The sequence below is a fragment of the Ochotona curzoniae genome, unplaced genomic scaffold (assembly GCF_017591425.1).
Source record: "Ochotona curzoniae isolate NIBS_2020 unplaced genomic scaffold, NIBS_Ocur_1.0 contig_4148, whole genome shotgun sequence".
Lineage (NCBI taxonomy): Eukaryota > Metazoa > Chordata > Mammalia > Lagomorpha > Ochotonidae > Ochotona > Ochotona curzoniae.
The window spans coordinates 7,482,379-7,501,060 of NW_024466146.1; the positions used below are offsets into that span (position 1 = coordinate 7,482,379).

Consider the following 18,682-nt stretch of genomic DNA (forward strand, 5'->3'; position numbering starts at 1 on the left):
TAGTGTGCCTCTGTGTGAATGCTATCTAACTTTGTCAATGCACCAGGGATGGTTAATTAGTACTTGAACGATCAAAATCCCACAGCCAGGGTAATCAGTTAAATGCATCATATGTGAACTACTCTATCACCAGGAATTCAGAAGTATTCAGCACTTGAAAGAATTTTATCAAAATCCACACCAGAGGATTTGTTAGTAAGGAACAGTAGAGAATGTCTTTTCAAATGATGGCTTGGAGGTTTAGGAGACAGAATAGGCTCTATACACAGATAAAGGCTAAGAAGGCTTGCTCAGAGCTTCAAGGACAGGAGCGAGGACTATTTGTTTTATGTATTCATATATTCTTTCTAATAAATGCTTGAACATTTGGAGAATTAGACAACCACTTGTGCTTTTATTTTAACACACTTAATGGTAAGGCTATAGAGGAGGGAGTGTATGGTCCCTGCTGCTAACTTCTGAAGGCTGCCAATACATACAAAACCCAGCAACAAAAACAGCAAAACTCTGTGGCCAAGTCTGCCAATTGCTACTACCAGGCTACACGCCAATGGCTACAGTGAGGGTGCCTCAGCTCAGCAAGGAGGGTTCTTGGGAAAGGGGAAAGAATTCCCACTCCCACCACCTCCTAAGCTTGGGGGAAGGGGCAAGGATTGAGAAAAAGTTATGAAAGGGTCTCTAAGAGCAGTTACTCTCCAGTAGAAAAGAGGCACTTGAAAAAGTCTGGCAAGTGACGTTACAGAAAAAGTTAAACTTCATGTTTTATCTCAGCAAATTTAGGCATTTCATATTAAATATGCTGATTCTTCTCTTGTATTTTTCCATTCCACAAATATATGCAATGAATTCACAGTGGTAATAATAGTTACCTTTGGAATAAAGTCACCATGGTATTTAGGTTTTGGTTAACACTTGATCTCTGCTCAACATCACCAGGTCAGTATGGGCAGCAGGATTATGGGTCATTTTGTTTTCCATATTGGCACCCTACACTCTCACATACCTCTAATTCTTTTAAAGAACCTAAGAACATTTAGTAAGAAAAACCCTATTTTGCTCATGCCAGAACTGGCAACTCACTAACACTGCCACCAAGAACACAGAATCTGTTGATTAGATACAAACTCAGCTGTTACAGTAAATAGAATGATGTCTCAGGGTTCAGATAAAAATCTATTATCAAGTTTTTATGTAACTGTATCACCTTCATAGAAATCGAATTTGAATAGCACTTTCAATTTACAAAGGAGATTGAAAGAAGTATTCAAAATGGGAAATTACTTCAAAATTTAAATGCAAACAATACTCTTTGGAAGTATTATTCAGGAAATCATTGTATTAGCTCCGTTGATATTGATATTAAAATGAAATGTTTGAAATAGAAAATGCTACTCCTTTATTTGCAAATGTTCTGACTTATACTACCAGTAGGTGGTGATAATAAAATTAGCATTCCAATTATTTTACAGCCAAACTTGCTGACATTTGGTGCTACACAGAAAATATCTTTTGCATTCTTAATAAAATACTGCTCAGAGTACCTTATTGAAACAATACAGTTTCATGTAATAAAGTGTTCTATTTTACTCTAGATTTGAATTCGAATTGCTGAAATCAGTTTGGTCTGATAATTTTTAATTGTATATTTTACATGCTATATGCTCAAGATAAAATGAAGAAATAAAGGCATTTATAAATCAAAATAGTTATTTTGTGCTTCCAGAAATGGTAACCCACAAGTACACCATTGCTGATCCATGTATCTGATATGCTGATATGCTAATAAGACAACCTCTGGAAGAGATAAGAAAGTCTCTGCTGAAATGTCATTGAAGAAGAATAAAGATACAAAACTCCACTCCTAGCAGTATTTCCCCAGAGTATCACTGGATAGCTTTAGGTCTTGTCCACAGTCCTGTTCTGACCCATCACACTATAAAGGAGAGAAGTCACACATTTCCTCTCTGAAAGCTCAAGTTTATCATCCTAAGTACCAGCCTCAAAGCACTATACATGTCAGGTTAGTCACCTAACAGAGTACAAAACGGACATTGTTCTCCATTCACATTGTGACACCAGGGTCTCTGTGTAGAAGGTAGGGTACAAATGGGCATTATTAATTTCTTATAGTGCATAGTAGAAAGAACTAGAACTATATACTGGCCTTGCCACCAGCCCTGCCTGTCTTCCCAGACCACTTACAGGACAGTCTGATTGTAAGTGCGTACACACACATACATATACACACGCACACATACATCTCCTTTTGGGAAGGCGAAGACTCTTCTAAGATGAATGAAAATGTTGTATCGACACTGAATAAAATTTGTGGGTGCTACCTATTTCTAAAGTTTCTCAGGTCCTTAAGGGTAAGAACTTGTTTGTTAGGGCAACAGTGATTTCTTGGATTTCAGATATTTGGTTTAACATTTAGACTTTACGTGATTTCAAAGGCCATTTTGGTCTCTAAAGTTTAAAAACCATGATCCTCAGAGATAATCACATCAAAAAATGTAGGAAATGTAAGCTAGAATAGAATGTTGATACTGGAACAGAACAGGCACTACACAGAGAATCAGGGTCTGTGATTTCGCAAGAGGGTTGTGATGTGAGAATTAGAGTTATTTTTTAACATCTATTGAAAAGGTGAGGGGATTGTAGACCTATGTGGGTCACTGACTTGGATGGGGTGGGCAAGGTATATCAGAGAAATGTTTCCATTTTCCCTGCAGTCTACAAGGGGTGAAGGGGTTTACTGCTCCTTGCTATCAGACTATGTTAGTGCCAGAGGACAGAGATGATCTCTTGATGTCACCTCAGGGACCACCAGTAGGGGAAGAATGTCCTGGGAATGTTAACTTGAGTAGTGTTGATTGCTCTGAGGAGTTGTTGGCTTCGGTATACCCAAAGAGACAAATTCCATCTAAGGCCTGTTGCTTGTCCATGTCTGCGTCAGTGAGTGTCCACAGATTTGGGAGCTTGCTGTAGAACTTGGCCTGAGGTTTTGCTCAACCAGCTGTTGTTTCAACCGCTTCAAGACGTTCTTGAGGTCTTCTGTTGGGTTAGAGGAGTTGGCTATCTTGTCTTTTATGTGCTTCTGGGGCATGAGAGTTGGGAACAAAGGCATTCCAGTTTTGCAACATTTGCTCTGAGCCAGGACCACATATCTATGGGATGTTCCATGAGAGGAGGGACCAGGTGCAGTGGCCAGTGCAGTGAGACCTCTAAGAGTCCACTGGGCTGGTCCTCAGACCCAGATCTCATGTGCCTACTATGTTTCCAATTCCCAATCCTCATGTACTCCAGTGGGTACAATAGCCTGGCCTAGAAAGATGCTTCCAAGTCCCCTCCCCTGGTATGCTCCCACTTGGTCTCCTGTGTGTCAGTGGGTATAGTGGCCAGACCTGATCCAGCAGTCCCCCAGCCTTGGTTCCTGTGCTTACCAGTGGGTGCAATGGGCTGCAGTCAGGGAAGCCCTCCAGAAACCACACCAGACCTTTCCCCAAATCTGGCTCTCCTGCGTGTTAGCAGCTACAGTGGCCTGGCCTTGGGAAACCCTCCAGATTCCTCTATCTGACCTACTCCATGTCCCAGCTCTCTCATCTCTGGGGTAGTGGACTGGTCCAAGGAAACCCTAGCAAGCATTTTATGTATCTCAAATATACCTTCATTGGTCCCCCCACTAGCCATGTTTTTGCATGATGTCTGAACATGAACTCCAAACTATTTGAAAGCTTAATTTTCACTGAACACCTAGTAAGATTTTGCACACTGTAAACTATTGCCACTTGGTTGAACATGAAAATATTTGGGGAATGACTGGAATTGTATATAAAATTTAGGGAAAACATAATTGAATCTGATGGTACTAGTGATTGATTGAATGAACTTTAAAGCAGATTTGTTCCTTATGGCTTTGCACCAACTATGCAAAAAATCAAAATGGTAATTCTTGAGAGCTTGTTTGGAGATTCTAGCAGGGGAGCGCAGCTACTTGTATACCCTTGACTGAGTGCGCGGCTTTGGGAGGGACGCACATGGAGTGGTGAGGGAGGAAGGGAACGCCTGCCTAGCCAGCCAGATCAGCCGAATCAACCCTGGCGATCAATGGGGTGACAGATGTTGCAGCCAGATCGCCCTCACATCCATCCCAAAATGGTAATTTTTGTGTTTCACATTCAGGGGAAGGTGGAACAGTTCTTACACTAGGTGGTCTTATACAAGTCATACGCTATGGAAGGAACACACTTTAATTAGTAAACTTTTTGGGGCAATCATCTGGTCAAACTCAGTAAAAGATTCTGGTTTTTTTTTTCCCCCGTAGATAAAAAGTATGCATTATACTTTTTGTTTTTAAGCTACACTTTACAATTTCTGTTCCTGTAAGAAAAGGTATTCTAAAAGTATACATCAATTCAGGGAATAATCTAATATAGCAATTCTCAAATCATTATATGTAGAGCAAAAGATTCTTCTTGGCCTGCCTATGTTGTAATCTTATTACGGTTTCCAGTGGAACAAGCTGAGAAAGTTTTAGAGTACAGGAAAGATTTGAGAGAGGAAGGACAATTTACATGTGTATACGAGTGTGTGCACGTGCATCCATGTATAAACAACAGGAATGCAGATGATTCTTTAAGTACCACACAATCATATCCCCCAGTGATATTATTCTAATCATATTAGATATGGTTATACACATATGTGTATGTGTCAGTGTTTGCAAACACATGGGGAGCCTTAGCCCCCCTGTATGCACTGCTACCAGGCAGATGGATTTCTTGATAGAATTCTGAAACGGTACTCTAAGACAATGTATTCAGCTTTATTACCTCAGAAGTTTAGTAATTTGTCATAATTTACAAGCCTGTAGAGGCCTTTCATGATTTACATTTAAAATGAAAATCTCGATTTGTACATCACTGCTACTAAAAAAAAAAAAAAAGGCAGTTTTGAATCAGTTTATGGTCCTTTTATTGGGCTTGTCTCATATTACCAGTAAAAATTGAACCACATTTCTTTGAATTATTGATTTTGGGAAGCACCTTGGATTAGTAATCACTCAGTTAGGATTTTGGTATCATTTACGTTCCTAAACTGATATTTGATCTATGTCCTAACACTTCCTATATTTCTTGCAATAAAATGGGGCCATTCCTTAGCTATAGCATAGGAATATTATGAAAATTGATCAAAATGACAGTACTAAGATTTATCTGCAGAGAGCAAAGTAAACTCAGTAGAATGTTCTTTAACCAGTGTACCAAAAGTAACACATAACGAGGTCTAGCTAATCATCCTCACAGAGAAATGTGATTACCTTGCGATGCAATCTTCTGCCTGCTTCTCATTGTTCATCTTGTGATACAGCACAGCGGCAACTGCCAGTGGGCCTGCATCGCCGCAAAGGAAGGTGATGGAACGTTTGGTCAAACAGTTCAGACTCTGCTTTACATAGCCATGTGCCATCTGCAGGTAGGCAGGGTCCCCGAAAACATCGTAGAGATGTAAGTAAAGCACAGCAATACCTAAGGCAAAAAGAAAGCAACGTGAAGTGGACAGGGTAGTTGATTTTCTTATTTTGGTTTACTGCAAACTCAGCAGTATTGCTGCTTTTGATTTTTAATAATGTGTAGCAAATACATAAATAACCTTAAAGTCCAGGTGACTTTATTCTAGGTTCAGCTCTATTGCTGTGCAGCTCTAAGACCCAGGCACAAACAAACTGCTTCTAAGTCCTCAGTTTCTTCCTCATTACAACACAAATAATAAGGATTCTCACATGCTGGCTAACAGACACACAATCTACTGGTCACCCTCACTGTATTCCAGTTATTGTGAGTGGTTTTCTTGATAGCTAAAATGACAGATGAAGAGACTATGGCTCCAAATAAATAGTCACCTATAATTTAACAAATCTGAATTTAATAAACTAGAAATGCTCTGTTCTTGTGATCCAAAGAAATTCAAAGAGTGCAGAATGAAAAATGCAATTTCTCTTTAAACAAAGAGGTAATCTTATTTTTGTTTTCAGGGGTGTGAAGATGTAGTTAGCGTAACTAAATCTCCTACTCTAGTATCGTGTCAGGCAAGGATTGTAAGAAAGGTATTTGACATCTGAGAAAATACACCCAATTCCTCCTCAGTTGTTTAAAAAGCACCCAGCTACTTTGTTAAGTATAGCATAAAAGCTGCCAGTGACTTTGCTTTGGGCCTGACTTGACTTGCTTCCTGTGCGACTCCTGAAGTTGGCTGCCTTTAACTGAGGCACGGTCCGTGTGTATCACAGCACTCAGTGGCTTTTCCCACAAGCCAGCTGGTCGCAGAGCAGATTCAAAGCTGTGAGGAAGACAGTCGGCTTGCTTGCAGCATCTCCACAAACGCCTTTTCCCTCTCCAAGTACATTTTCCATCTCATTTACCATTTTTAGAAGACACAGAGCCTCTGTTTAAATCTAAATTAATAGAGCCAATCTCTTCATGGATTTCAATGCAGTTAAAAATGCAGTCTGCAAAATTACTTTTCACTGTACTGAGGACAATTTTAAATTTAGATAGTTTTCTCATTTTGCATGGGTAATCTCCAAAGCTTTGTGCTACAGACAATTCAATATCACATGTATAGTAAGGATGAATTTTCATTTCCTGCCAAAGTTAATAACCTTGTCTGCTTTTCAGAGTGGCTCAGTGTTAGTAATTCCACAAGTTCATGATCAGATGTATTAATGCTTACGGTATGTAGACAAGTGTACAAAACCATGTATATGGGTAAGGAAAAAAAAATCTCCTTTTCACAAATGATCAATGTCAAGAGCTTCTTCCAGAATTAGATCCTTAAAAATCTTCATCTCCATCCGAATCACGCATTTGCTGGCAATCCATTTAAGCGGTTACCCTTTCTCTCTCTGCCCTCCTATTCCCATTGCTGCGTGAACTCCCGTAATTAAGTTATGTAAGCACCAAAGCCAGATAATGACATGACTGAGATCTGAGAAAATAAAAAGTGATTAAATACAAGCTCAGTGACTGTCTTTCTTTTCAGACCTTTGTCTCTCATTACTAACAATTCCTTCTGGCCTCCAACATTAACAAACTGTACTAAGGCTTGCAACTCTAAGGTTTGTTGAAAAAAAAAAGGTCTTATGAAAGACAGGTAATCATTTCTTAAGTCTTGTATTGTTTTACTTGGATTTAAAAAAATGTTCTTTGATTATCTTTGTAGTTTGTGGGAATTCTCAACCTCAGGCTGCATTTCTCTCCTTCCTCTCTCCTTCTTCTGGGACTTCTGTCTCTGCAAATAAAAAATGTCCTGGACATGCTTATTATAAATCAGAACAGCTAAAGACAACACTCTGAAGATGAAAGGCCCAAGTCAAATATATGCCAAACATCATCAATGGGGAAACTATCTGTGGTCAAATGTCTTGGCCCAAATCCTTAAAATTCTCCAACAGTATACCTACATATGGCACCACCTTGGCAATACATTGAAGACACAATGACAGCTGTCAGGGTGCGGAGTGAAGATACACACTCAAGGGTTCTGCAGGGAAGACTCACCCAGTCATATTCTCACAGGCCTGGCCACAACCACTACCTGAAAAATCTCTTTTAAGTGCAATATTGACCAAGAACAAGTACATCCTTCATGAAAAAAGGCTTATAATACTAAAAGACTAATATGGAACACACTAATCTGTTCTTCCTACTATTCTGGGCCTTACAGAGGCAGCTACTGTCATTGTTTTTTATCATTTTTCTCCAATCCTCTACATTTTTAATGCAATGATTACATATTATCTCTGGAGTTTTACTTTTTCAGACATTTTGATTTATATTCCACTCAGAAGATAAATATTTAATTCTTAGAAGCTCCCTCATGATGAGCTGAGAAGCCATCACAGACTGTGAGTGGGAAGCTCTGTGATGATGATGGTTGGTAAGGCCTCCAGATCAAAGCATCCCAGATTCCAGAGGACTGTAGAGCTGTCACAGCAGTCACTGGACTGTGTTCTGGGACAAGAAAGAAATGTCTGTTGTAGGGCCTGGCGTGATTGCCTTGTGTCGAAATCCTTGCCTCACCCATGCCAGGGCAAGAAAATTAAAAACAGAAATGTCTGCTGTATTAAAGCCACTGTTGTTTTAGATATATTGTTACACACTGGCAAATATAATCCAAAAAAACATAATTCTTTTCAAAGATAGGGAGGTAGGTAGAAAGTAGGTCATAAAGGGTTTCTCAGGCACACCAGCCATGTCTCAAATGTCCATTAGTCTATGTGCCTAGTGGTTGCCTCAGTGGACAAGCAAGTACCGTTTCTATCTCTGCAAGATGTTGTTAGGTATGGATCTGCTATGAAGACTAGGGAGAGATATTATTCTATATAAGAAATTCAAGATATTTAGTACGGCCTCACACTTCATCCTAGAAATTTCATGGTTCATGGCTGACGATTAATTTACCTGAAAGAAACACATATTGTGAGAATTAAATAGAACTAAGGTGATGGGCATCAGGCCTGGCTGTTAGTAGGGAACCTCTAAACAGAGTTCTTCTCCATTTCCTTCTATAGCTCTTCTTGTGCGAAGGGAGGGTAAACTGTTTAGGGGCTCTTCTAAGCCTGCAATTTCCTTACTCAGCTTTATCCCCAGTTGTGCTATAAATACAACCAGCTGTTAAGAAGTAATTAATACTAAGCCTTTGAATTTCTGAGGGATCATTAGTCCTATTCATCTTGACCAATCAAGACACTGCTGTGACTCACATGGGGATGATTAAGGAGCAAGCTCCACAGACAGATGAACCCCTCAAAACACTTCCCTATAATTCTGCAATTCAGTGATTACCCCTCAGTACTTTTCATTTGATTCTACACCCAGTGTGAAGTGATATGAAAAGTGATTGACTTGCTATTTCTGCTCTGCAAAGTACTGGCTTGCAGGTCAAAGGCTTTAAAAATTTTAAAGACTCCCTTTATGTACTATGGGAGGGACAACCATGTCCAATTTTACAACTTATAGAATCACCAGAGGGTTCCACTAATACCTAAAAATTTTGAAAATCTTTCTAAAGGAAGGGTAATGAGATATTCCATTCTAAGCTCAAGTTGTTCTCTAGTTGAAACTTTAAAAGCTCATCATCAATTACTACCTTTTCTTCAACTGAGATAAATGGAAAATATAAGAAGTGAACTTTTTCTCTGATTATCCCTACAAACTAGGATCACAGGCCTTAAAAAAATTTATTTATTGAACAGAGAGATAGAGACCCTGAAAATCCTCCATTCCACCCATTCCATTGATTCACTCCCCAGATGGAAGTAATGGCAAGAATTGAACCAGATAGAAGCCAGGAACCAGAAGCTGCTTCTGGCAGTGACCTAAGTAACTGGGGCATATTTTACTGCTTTACCATATAGACTGGCAGGGAGTGGGATCAGAAGTGGGGCAGCCAGGACAAACAAGCACCCAAATGAGATACTGGTATCTCAGGCAATTTAGCTGCTATACAACAATGTTGGCCCCAATCATGTGCTTTTCTGTAACAAACTGGTACTTTCTACCTTGTAGTTTTGTAAATGTTTCTCAATTTTCTGTGTGAATATTCAGACATGTATATTTCCATTTCTTCAATGCAACCACAGCTGCTTTTGGACAGAACTTCCATTCCCAGATACTACTGTGCAAAGCACACTATACAAAGCTTGCATGGAAACATCACCCACCAACCAGGACATCTGCTCAGTCATCAGCTGAAAGCTGTGCATCATAAGCTACTGGTTGCAAATACTCCAGTTATTTTAATAAAGGCCCTGTGAGAAGGAAACTAGGCAGGACTCCAGTGCTTTAATTGAGGAATACTATCCCAAACAAAGGACTGGAAAAGGAAATAAAGCAGACAAATACTATGATGTGTCTTTTCCTCCTTTATTTGCATAGCTGACTGTCCAATAGAAAGATTAAAAAGCAAAGTAAATATACAATGTACTTCTCTCCTCCTATCAGGGCCTTGCTGTCTGCTACTTCATGGCACAACAGGAAACTCTCTAGTCTTTTACTCAGATTTCCATAATAGGTGAGATATATATATATATATATATATATATATATATATATATATACACATATATATATAAACACTGTAATTGTTAAAAGCAGGGCTCAGGAGATGCTCTCTTGAAGTCACGCCTGCCTTTGTCATTTGTTAGCTGTGTGGTATTAATCTACTTACTAAACCTGTCTGTGCTTGACCAACCTTAGCTGTAAAATGAAAACAGTAGCTGCTCTAAAATAATCGTGAGTCATTTAAAATCACTTAGAGCAGTTCCTGGCACATAGTGACAACCCAAATAAATGTCCAACACCATTACAGTGTGAAGAGCAATGGCTATTAACGTCCCCAGCCCATCTTTGATATCTAATTGGGAAAGCATACAAAGAAACCTCCCTCTCCCTCTTCCCCTACCCATATCTTTTTCTTCTGTCTTGTCTGTGGTTAAAAAAGTGTTTCTCATTCTCATTAGCTTTCTAATTTATCTCCACTTCCTTCCCATTTTCCCTGTGGTAGTGCATATCCTGGGTTGCCCAGATGCTTGACTTTGGAGAGGCAAGTTCAAATCAGTGGGCAAGGAGGAAGCCAACTTTATACCCAGGACAAGACAATATGCTCTTTATCCAGTTCTGCCATGCCTGCAGCAGATATTAAGAACCCTGTCTATTTCTGAGTTCATTTTTCAGCTGGCTCAGAGGCTGGAGAAGTTTGATTTTTAACTCACAAGCTAACACACATGAAATAAGTTGAATTCACAGCTTACTCCATCCGGTTCTATTTAGTTTTGTTTAAGTTATTGTTTTCAGTTTATATAAGTGGTTGCTAGAATAATAATGGCAAGTGCTTTCCATTCATTCATTCAACAATATTAAGCAAGCAAGAAATGGACCTTGTGTTGTGCTAAGAGCTTAAGTTACTGGACTTCAAATGACAGACGTAGCCTTCCTGATGTTGGCCATAAATGTCAAATTATTTAGAGATTTTTTTCCCCCTTCTATCATTCCTTCTGATAGCTCCCTGTCCATACTGTCATCCTGCTCTCAGTGCCTCACCCAAGGACTCTGGAAGCATCTAAACTCTATACTTGCTTAGAAACTTGTATCTTAGTAATTTAAGAGAACTATGGTACAGCAACATCAATACTATATAACATGTAACCAGAAACAAAAGTAGGCAGTGCTCTTGCAAATTTACCAATCCAGCAGTCACTATAAAGCACCCTAAAAAAACCTTATCTAGGTCCATGGTTCTAATCCCTTCCACTTCAACAGCTCTGGCTGGGAAAACAGGTGACTCTTATGATGGTGAAGGACATCTGGTCTGGGCTCAAATTAGACAATGAAAATGCTGGCTCTAAGGGAGAGCTACTTAGAAGGAGATCAAATTGCAAAGAGAAGACAGTGGCCAGATTGATTTCTCTCCAGCAAGTCTGATAGCAGCAGTAACTAAGCCTCACATGCTAATGCTGCAGCTCCAAAGCCATACATGTGGCAGATCAGAAGAAAAACATCTTGAAACAGTATAATCACTTGCACTTAGAGTGCAAGTTAATATTACTCTAGAGATTATGCTGCATATTCTCTTATTTGAAATGTTATCTAATACTTGAAAAGGGAAAATATATGCCAATCTTAGCTTCATTAACTTTGTGAGTTGGTTACAGAAGATTGGGTCATGTCTTTCAGAATTAAAGCTTAGAGTCTTTTATTTTTGCCCTAAGTGTGAGCTGATCATTATTTCCCCTAGGAATCATCATAGTTAAGAGTACGAAAAAAATGAAATTAAATGAGGGCTAGCACTTTGCCTCATTTTCTCCTTAAAGGCACTAGTAAGATCAGCCATCCCATGGGTTTACTTAACTTTTCTGCTATGTTATCTGCAAAGGGAAGCAATCTATTCTAGTAAATGCTTATTTCTTACACAAGAACAGTTCATCTGCTCATTTAATCCATTATAATAACAGTTCCTCAGAAGTGTTTTGTGCTCTGCATTGTACAAAACCCTTTAAAATCTTCTACCCACTGAAGCCTGTAGTTTCCCATGGAATAAGATCCAGACCAACCCAATAAAAGGCAATGGCTGTGTTCTCTTTCTGTGAGCCTTCAAGCAGCTCAGGACCCACTGAGGGTCACTTAGAGGCTGACTTTTGGATGTGCTCTCCAGTGGTCGGCCAGCTTGCCGTGTTGATGCACTCTGTGCTGCCATGTATACAGTCGTATTCTAACAGTTATGATGGGACATCTAAAAAACAAAAATATTTCCCCTGTCATCTAAGCTGTGAGCACATACAGTTAAGAACTCCTGTAAACCTACTGGGAAGGGATTAAGGCTAAAACGAGGACCTCAGTGCTGTTGCTGGCAGATGTCATACTTTACTATCATGATGCATTACGTTTCAAGGTAGTAAATCTTATAAAGAAGGATTTTGGTGAAAAGAACTGAGGCTGTTCGTTTAAAATATTCCTTATTAACAACTGGAAGAGCTACCAACTGATTTCAGACTATGGATGATGATTCATTTGAGAAGATCCTCAACAAGCCTTTTCAAATGCAAGCAATTATGAGCAAAAGCTTCTGTCTGGGGCCAGTTAATTTTCTATCCTGAAACCATGCTGAATATATTAATACAGGATTAGGAAGGGAGAAAAGCACCCTGCAGAATTCATTTTTCTAGTTGTTTATGCCCATACATCTTTCCAGGGTTTATTTTATATGCAATGCTAAATAACTTTTCCCCATAGACCTTTATATAGTAATTACTCTTGCCTATCTAATAAGCTAAGCTCCATTTCCCTCTTTCTAAATTATTTTCATGCTTCATCAGGGGTTATTCTAATTCTTTAAAAATAAAATGCTCAAATTTTACTAGTCATTAGCTATTTCTAAGTTTGTAAAACATGAATATCGTGTTGCATTACTGAAACTATTCCATCTTACAGCTTATCACTAGATTTTTACTTATCAAATGTACACAATAAACCTTAACATACAATAAACACACACACACACACACACACCTGTTGGGGCTGAAACCTCATTTGGTTGCTTACTAGCTTTATAACCTTAAAGGAGATGTTCAGCCCACCGTGCTTATTGTTCTCATTGTTGAAATGGGGATATGAACAGCATTTGTGCCATGGAGAGTTCTGCGGTTTGTATTAGTGAATCAATGAAACACACAGGGCACACAGAGGTGCAGAAACTGTAGTTGTTACTGCTGGCCTCAGTGTTTCTGTCAGTCCAGTGTCAGCTGTAAATACATACACCATGACAAACGCACACGGCGCTTCAGCCCTTCACGGGAACTCTTTCCTCTCCAAGATCGACTGGGCAACTGAGGCAAGTGTGAGGGCAGGAATGAGGCCACATGAACTCAGGAAGCAGAGCTTTGTAGTTTTATTAAAAATTTATTTATTTATGACTATGGTGTTTAATATGGATTGATGTATAAGACAAGCAAATTAAAGGCTTTGTATAATCTTGCAACAGGAAACAAAGCCAGCAGAAAGATGAGGCAGAGCATTTAAGCAAGCAGAGAAAATAGCAGTTTCATAATATTAAGTTCAGAATTCATTGAAGTCTGTCTTAGATTGGTTACACTTCACTCTAGAAAAATTATCCATGATTTGCTATTTCTATAGTAGTCTTTTTTATGACAGGTTTTATGAAAAAAATCTAGATTACTACTGAAATTAAGGAAAAAGCTTTAAAAAAATGTTTTGAATAAAAAATTAGTCTCTCCCTGGAAAAAAAAAGAGTCAGCAAAATATTTGCTTAAAATGTCTTACACTGTTAAAAATCCTTCCAGAAGTGGGCAAAAGTTAGAGATTTTTTTTTTTATAGATGGAAAAATTGAGGCTCTTGCTCCACAGGGCTTGTAGAGAAGAAGCTGGGGTCTGAGCACTGGTGCTGCCAAGGGGAGGGGCCTTAGTTCCCCTAACGTCCCTACCCTGCCAAAACAGTGTGGACTAGCCCCTCTCACTGTTCTCACACAAGAGAAAAAGAAGGTATTGATTGTTTGAGAACAGGGAGTTGGAGCTGATCCCATTTCAAATCCTGGCCCCATATGAACCAGTGTCAGCTCTCAGAACTGACTGGAAAATGAAGGTTCTAACTAATTGTAATACTCATGCATTTATCATACAAAGTATACAATGAATCATACATTAACTTTGCAAAAAAAGCTTTCATTGTATGCTAACAAATGCTCAGTAAGCAGCGATGTTGAAGTTAAAAGACTACAATGTAACAAAAGCAACTAGTAAGTTTTTGTTTTTAAAAAAAGCCTTAAATCTGATGAACAAAGTTATATAATCCCTATTCCCTAAAAAGTATCATGTTGAAAGACACATGAGGCCCACCCCACAGCAACATGCAAATCTCAGTAATAAAGGCAGTTTTGACAAACACCACCATGTACTTTACTGTACTGAGAATGCACTTTTGGTACTAACACTGTAGTCTGAGTAATAATACGTGGTAAGCTCTACAATAATGAGGGGAGAAAGCATTAGTATTCATTTTTGTGGCTTAGCTTAAACATAAGAGCTTTATTTTTTATTTATTTTAACCTGACATGGTACTTCATATGTTTATGGAGTATAATGTAATATTTCAATATATGTATAGTGATCAAAGTAGGGCAATTAACATAACCTGCGACCCCAAACATGTAACTTTTACTTGGGTAAGGAACATTCAAAATCCTTTCTTCTAGTTATTTGGAAACAGACAATAACTTATTGTCCACTTAGTCACCTTCCTATGCTATAAACATCAGAATCTATTCTTCTTAACCAAGAGCAGTTTTGTCCCTGATTCCAGTCTCCTAGCTCTCCTACCTTTTAGAATCTGGTGGGCCCTATTCTAAGATTTACTGGTAAGGAAATCAGCTTTTTTAGCTTCTATGTATATGAGTAAGATCAAATATTTATCTTTTACTGCATGTATGGCTTAATTCATGTAACAAAAAATATTCCGTTTCATCCATGTTGCTAGAAATAACAGGATTTAGTTTTTAAAAGGTAGAATGATACTCCTGTTCGCATATGTGCATTTTCCTTTGTCTTTTTAAAGGTTTTTACAGAGAAGGAAAGACAGAGAGTAAGACCATTTACTGTTCACTCCCCAAGTGGTCACAACGGCTGGTGCGGAGCTGATCTGAAGCCAGGAACCAGGAGCTTCTTCTGGGTCTTCCACCTGGGTGCAGGGTCCCAAGACTTTGGACCATCCTCTTACTGCTTTCAGGAGCTGGATGGAAAGGAGAGCAGCTGGGACATAAACCAGTGCCCCTATGGGATGCAGCGCATGCAAAGTGAGGATTTAGGCATTGTGCTAGAGCCATATGTACATTTTCTTTATCCAGTCGTCTGTCAATGGACATCTGAATTGGTTCTACATGTTAGCTATTGTGTAGTACTGTAATAAACATGGAAAGGCAGGTACTTCCTTCACATTCTGCTTTCATGTCCTCTGGATATATAACTGCCTGTGGAAGAGCTAGATCATTTGGTTGTTCAGTTTTGAGTTTTAGTTTGAGGCTACTACCTACTGTTTTCCATAGTTACTATACTCATTTGTAGTCTCACTGTCACTGGCTAAGTGTACCCCTTTGTTGAATCCTTTCCAGCACATGCTCGTTTTTGTTTTTGTGATAATAGTTATCTTCACTGGGATAAGGTATCTCATTGTACTTTGTCATACATTTCCCTAATTAATGGTTTGACTTAATATGCCACTAAAGCATTTGTTTCTTTTTTTGAGATATGTTTACCTGTATCATATGCCCATTTTTGACTGGATCACTTTTTTTTTTAACTATTGAATATCTTTAGTTCTTTACATATTTTATTTGTCAGTCCCTCGTTGGATGAACTTTGCAAATATTTTCTCCCATTCCACAAGCTGGCTCTTTACTCTTATTTTCTTTGCTGTGCAGAAGGAAACATAATCTTGCTTGTCTGTGTCTGCTGTTATTTCCAGTGCTTTGCGGTTTTATTTTAAAGCCATTGCCTGTATTGATGTCCTGCAGTGTTTCCCTTATTTCTAGTAATTTCATGCTTTCAAGTCTTAGATTTAAGTCTTTGGTTCCTTCTGAGTTGATTTTGAATATGATCAGGGAAAGGAATCTAGTTTCGGTCTTCTTCATAGGAATGTCCAGTTTTCAGAGCTTTATGTTATTCAGACTAAACCCGGATACAGGTCCATATTTTACTTACTATGACAGTAAAGGAGACGGAGGAGACAGTCTTTTATTATTATTATTGCTAATGTTTTTTTTTTTTCTGGTAGGAATAATGTGTTTGATTAGGAGACATTAGGAACTGTGCCTAGGAAACCATTAGCAATTTTATCTAGAGAATTTTTTTTTGCTGAATCATAAGACAATCAGCAAAGTAAAGACTTCCCAGTTGCTTAGTCTGCCAATTTGCCTCAGATACTGGCCATCTGAAGCACTTTCGGAAGCTATGAGCAATGAAAATTATAGATACTTAATGAAAAAAGACCGAAGGATAGTGCCAATCAAAGGAGATGACGCCAGAAACATTATGCAGCCAAAACTTCAGCAAATGGGACTTTATTTTGAAGTTAAACTTGCTTTCTATTTCCAAAGACATTAACTTTTAGTTTCTGATTTAGTGCAAGTGAGGCAGATTTGACTGATGGCCATGTTTAACACTCTCAAACTAATTTAGTGGTGGGTCCTGTGGTGCAGCATGTAAGTACCAGGGCACTATTTCCAGATATTGCTGCTCTGCTTCTAATCTAGCTTCCTGCAGATGTGCCTGGAAAGGAAGCTGAAGATGGTCTAAGTACATGGACCTCCAATATTCATATGGGAAACTCGGATGGAGTTCTGCGCTCTTGTCTTCAGCCTGGTTCTGTACCAGTACCAGCCCCAGCTGTCATGGCCATTTGGAAACTAAACTAGCTAATAGTCTCTCCCTTTTTCTCTGTTACTTTGCCTTTCAAACAAAAACTTCCTCAAGATTATAAAGCTGCATCTTTGTCTGTACATTAGTAATTTCCCTTCTTTAACTCGCCACCTTTCGTTACTCTCTCACTTGACACCCACGTACTGTTTCCTCCCAAATCTTCACGATCAAATGCAAGCCAATCCTCAGGAAGGACTCAATCATTGGGACTAACACTTTATCCTTTTCCCGGTATAGTTCCCTGTTTTGCAGCAATTGTTTTCAACACTCTGGGCATATTTCCTTAGATAAATTCTCTTTACCTCTGTTTCAGGCACTGTGTTGTGGAGTTCTTCCTTAGTCTTCTTATTGAAATTTTAGCTCCAAATTAACTGTGTAATGATGCAAACCAGTTTTTCCACCCCCAAATATAGAAGGCATCCAAACATCTTTCATGAAGATGAAAAATATGCTTACCATACCCTAAATTCTGGGTTCAGTTAAAAATCGTCAGGGTTCCCTGGCTGGGCTCGCAGCCCAGCCCTCTTTCCTAGCAGTACGCCCAGGAAGCATTTAAGGGCACACCATCAAGTGAGACAGCTCGCCAAAGGGCAAGCTACCTGCCCACACAGTGCTCACTTTGGCTCACTGTCCGCTCTGCTCTTCCTACCTGCCCAGCCAGTGTAAGCAGTGCCATCGCGAGGGTCTGCTGACTTTAGGCCTCTCTCCATTTGCTGAAGTAGTTCTCGAATCTTATTGGTCAAGCGTTGGGAGAACTCGGGCATCAGCTACAGGTATTAAGAGAAAACAAGCATCAAAAACACATAGGCTACTCAACTTCCTGAACTAAACCCAAATGGACAGTATTTCATTTCCAATTAGGCCACATTTTTCTGTCTGCGCGACGCTATTTATTATCTATTCTTAAACAACTATAGTATATTAACAAAGGTTAAGCATACTACATTTTCCCATTGAAGAAATATTACTTAAACTTAAATGTTTTATAACTGTAAATACTAAAATAGATTGCCAATAATAAATTGGATCATGACAATTTCTCACCTAATAAAAGATAATCTACTATTTAAAACATTATTTCTTGGTAAACACAAATCAGAAGATGTTGCAATTTTCAAGCCATTAGATTTGTAGTATTCAAGCAGTAACAATCTCAATTCTCCCTGGAAGCATTCTAATTGCTTTAATGAGTATCTAAAAAACAAACAAACAAAAAAGAAACCCTAGAAGTGGCGTTAAAAAAACAAAGCCACTCAAATCCCATATGTGTACTTGTATTAGGAACCTCAGACAGAAAAGGTTCATCCAACTGGAGATCAGAAACACATGTCCAGCACAGTGTCTGGACAAAGTAGGGCGGTTGGCACTGTGAAATGAAAGCCTGACAGCACTGCTCCCTGTCACCAGCTGAGGGCCCTGCTCAACTCATGGCTTCTTTACAGTTCAACTGTCTTCATCAAACTGGGATAAGACCTGTGACCACCTATTTCAAAAGGTGCTTTGAGGAATAAATGAGATGTTATGTAACAGGTCTGCCTTACTTAATGATGTTAATGTTAACATTTTTAGTATTCTTTAGCAGCCCACGCGTCTATGCCAACAGTCGGATATGAAGTGAAAGTACAGTAAGGTTGTGGGGCTGTGGGCTTGCTCTCCAGTGTTGGGCAGGTGGAGTAAGTAAAGAATCTTTCTCAAAG

General features: G+C 38.9%; 1 protein-coding gene across 1 annotated transcript in view; it reads right to left on the bottom strand.

Moving 5' to 3' along the window:
- LANCL1 (LanC like 1) overlaps window positions 1-18,682 on the bottom strand; it is a 33,964-nt gene that overhangs the window by 12,919 nt on the left and 2,363 nt on the right. Inside the window, exons 3-4 of the mRNA XM_040984624.1 lie at window positions 17,635-17,752; window positions 5,321-5,528 (exon numbers count right to left, since the gene is read on the bottom strand). Coding sequence (XP_040840558.1) covers window positions 5,321-5,528; window positions 17,635-17,752 — 326 coding nt within the window. The remainder of the gene's footprint in view (window positions 1-5,320; window positions 5,529-17,634; window positions 17,753-18,682) is intronic.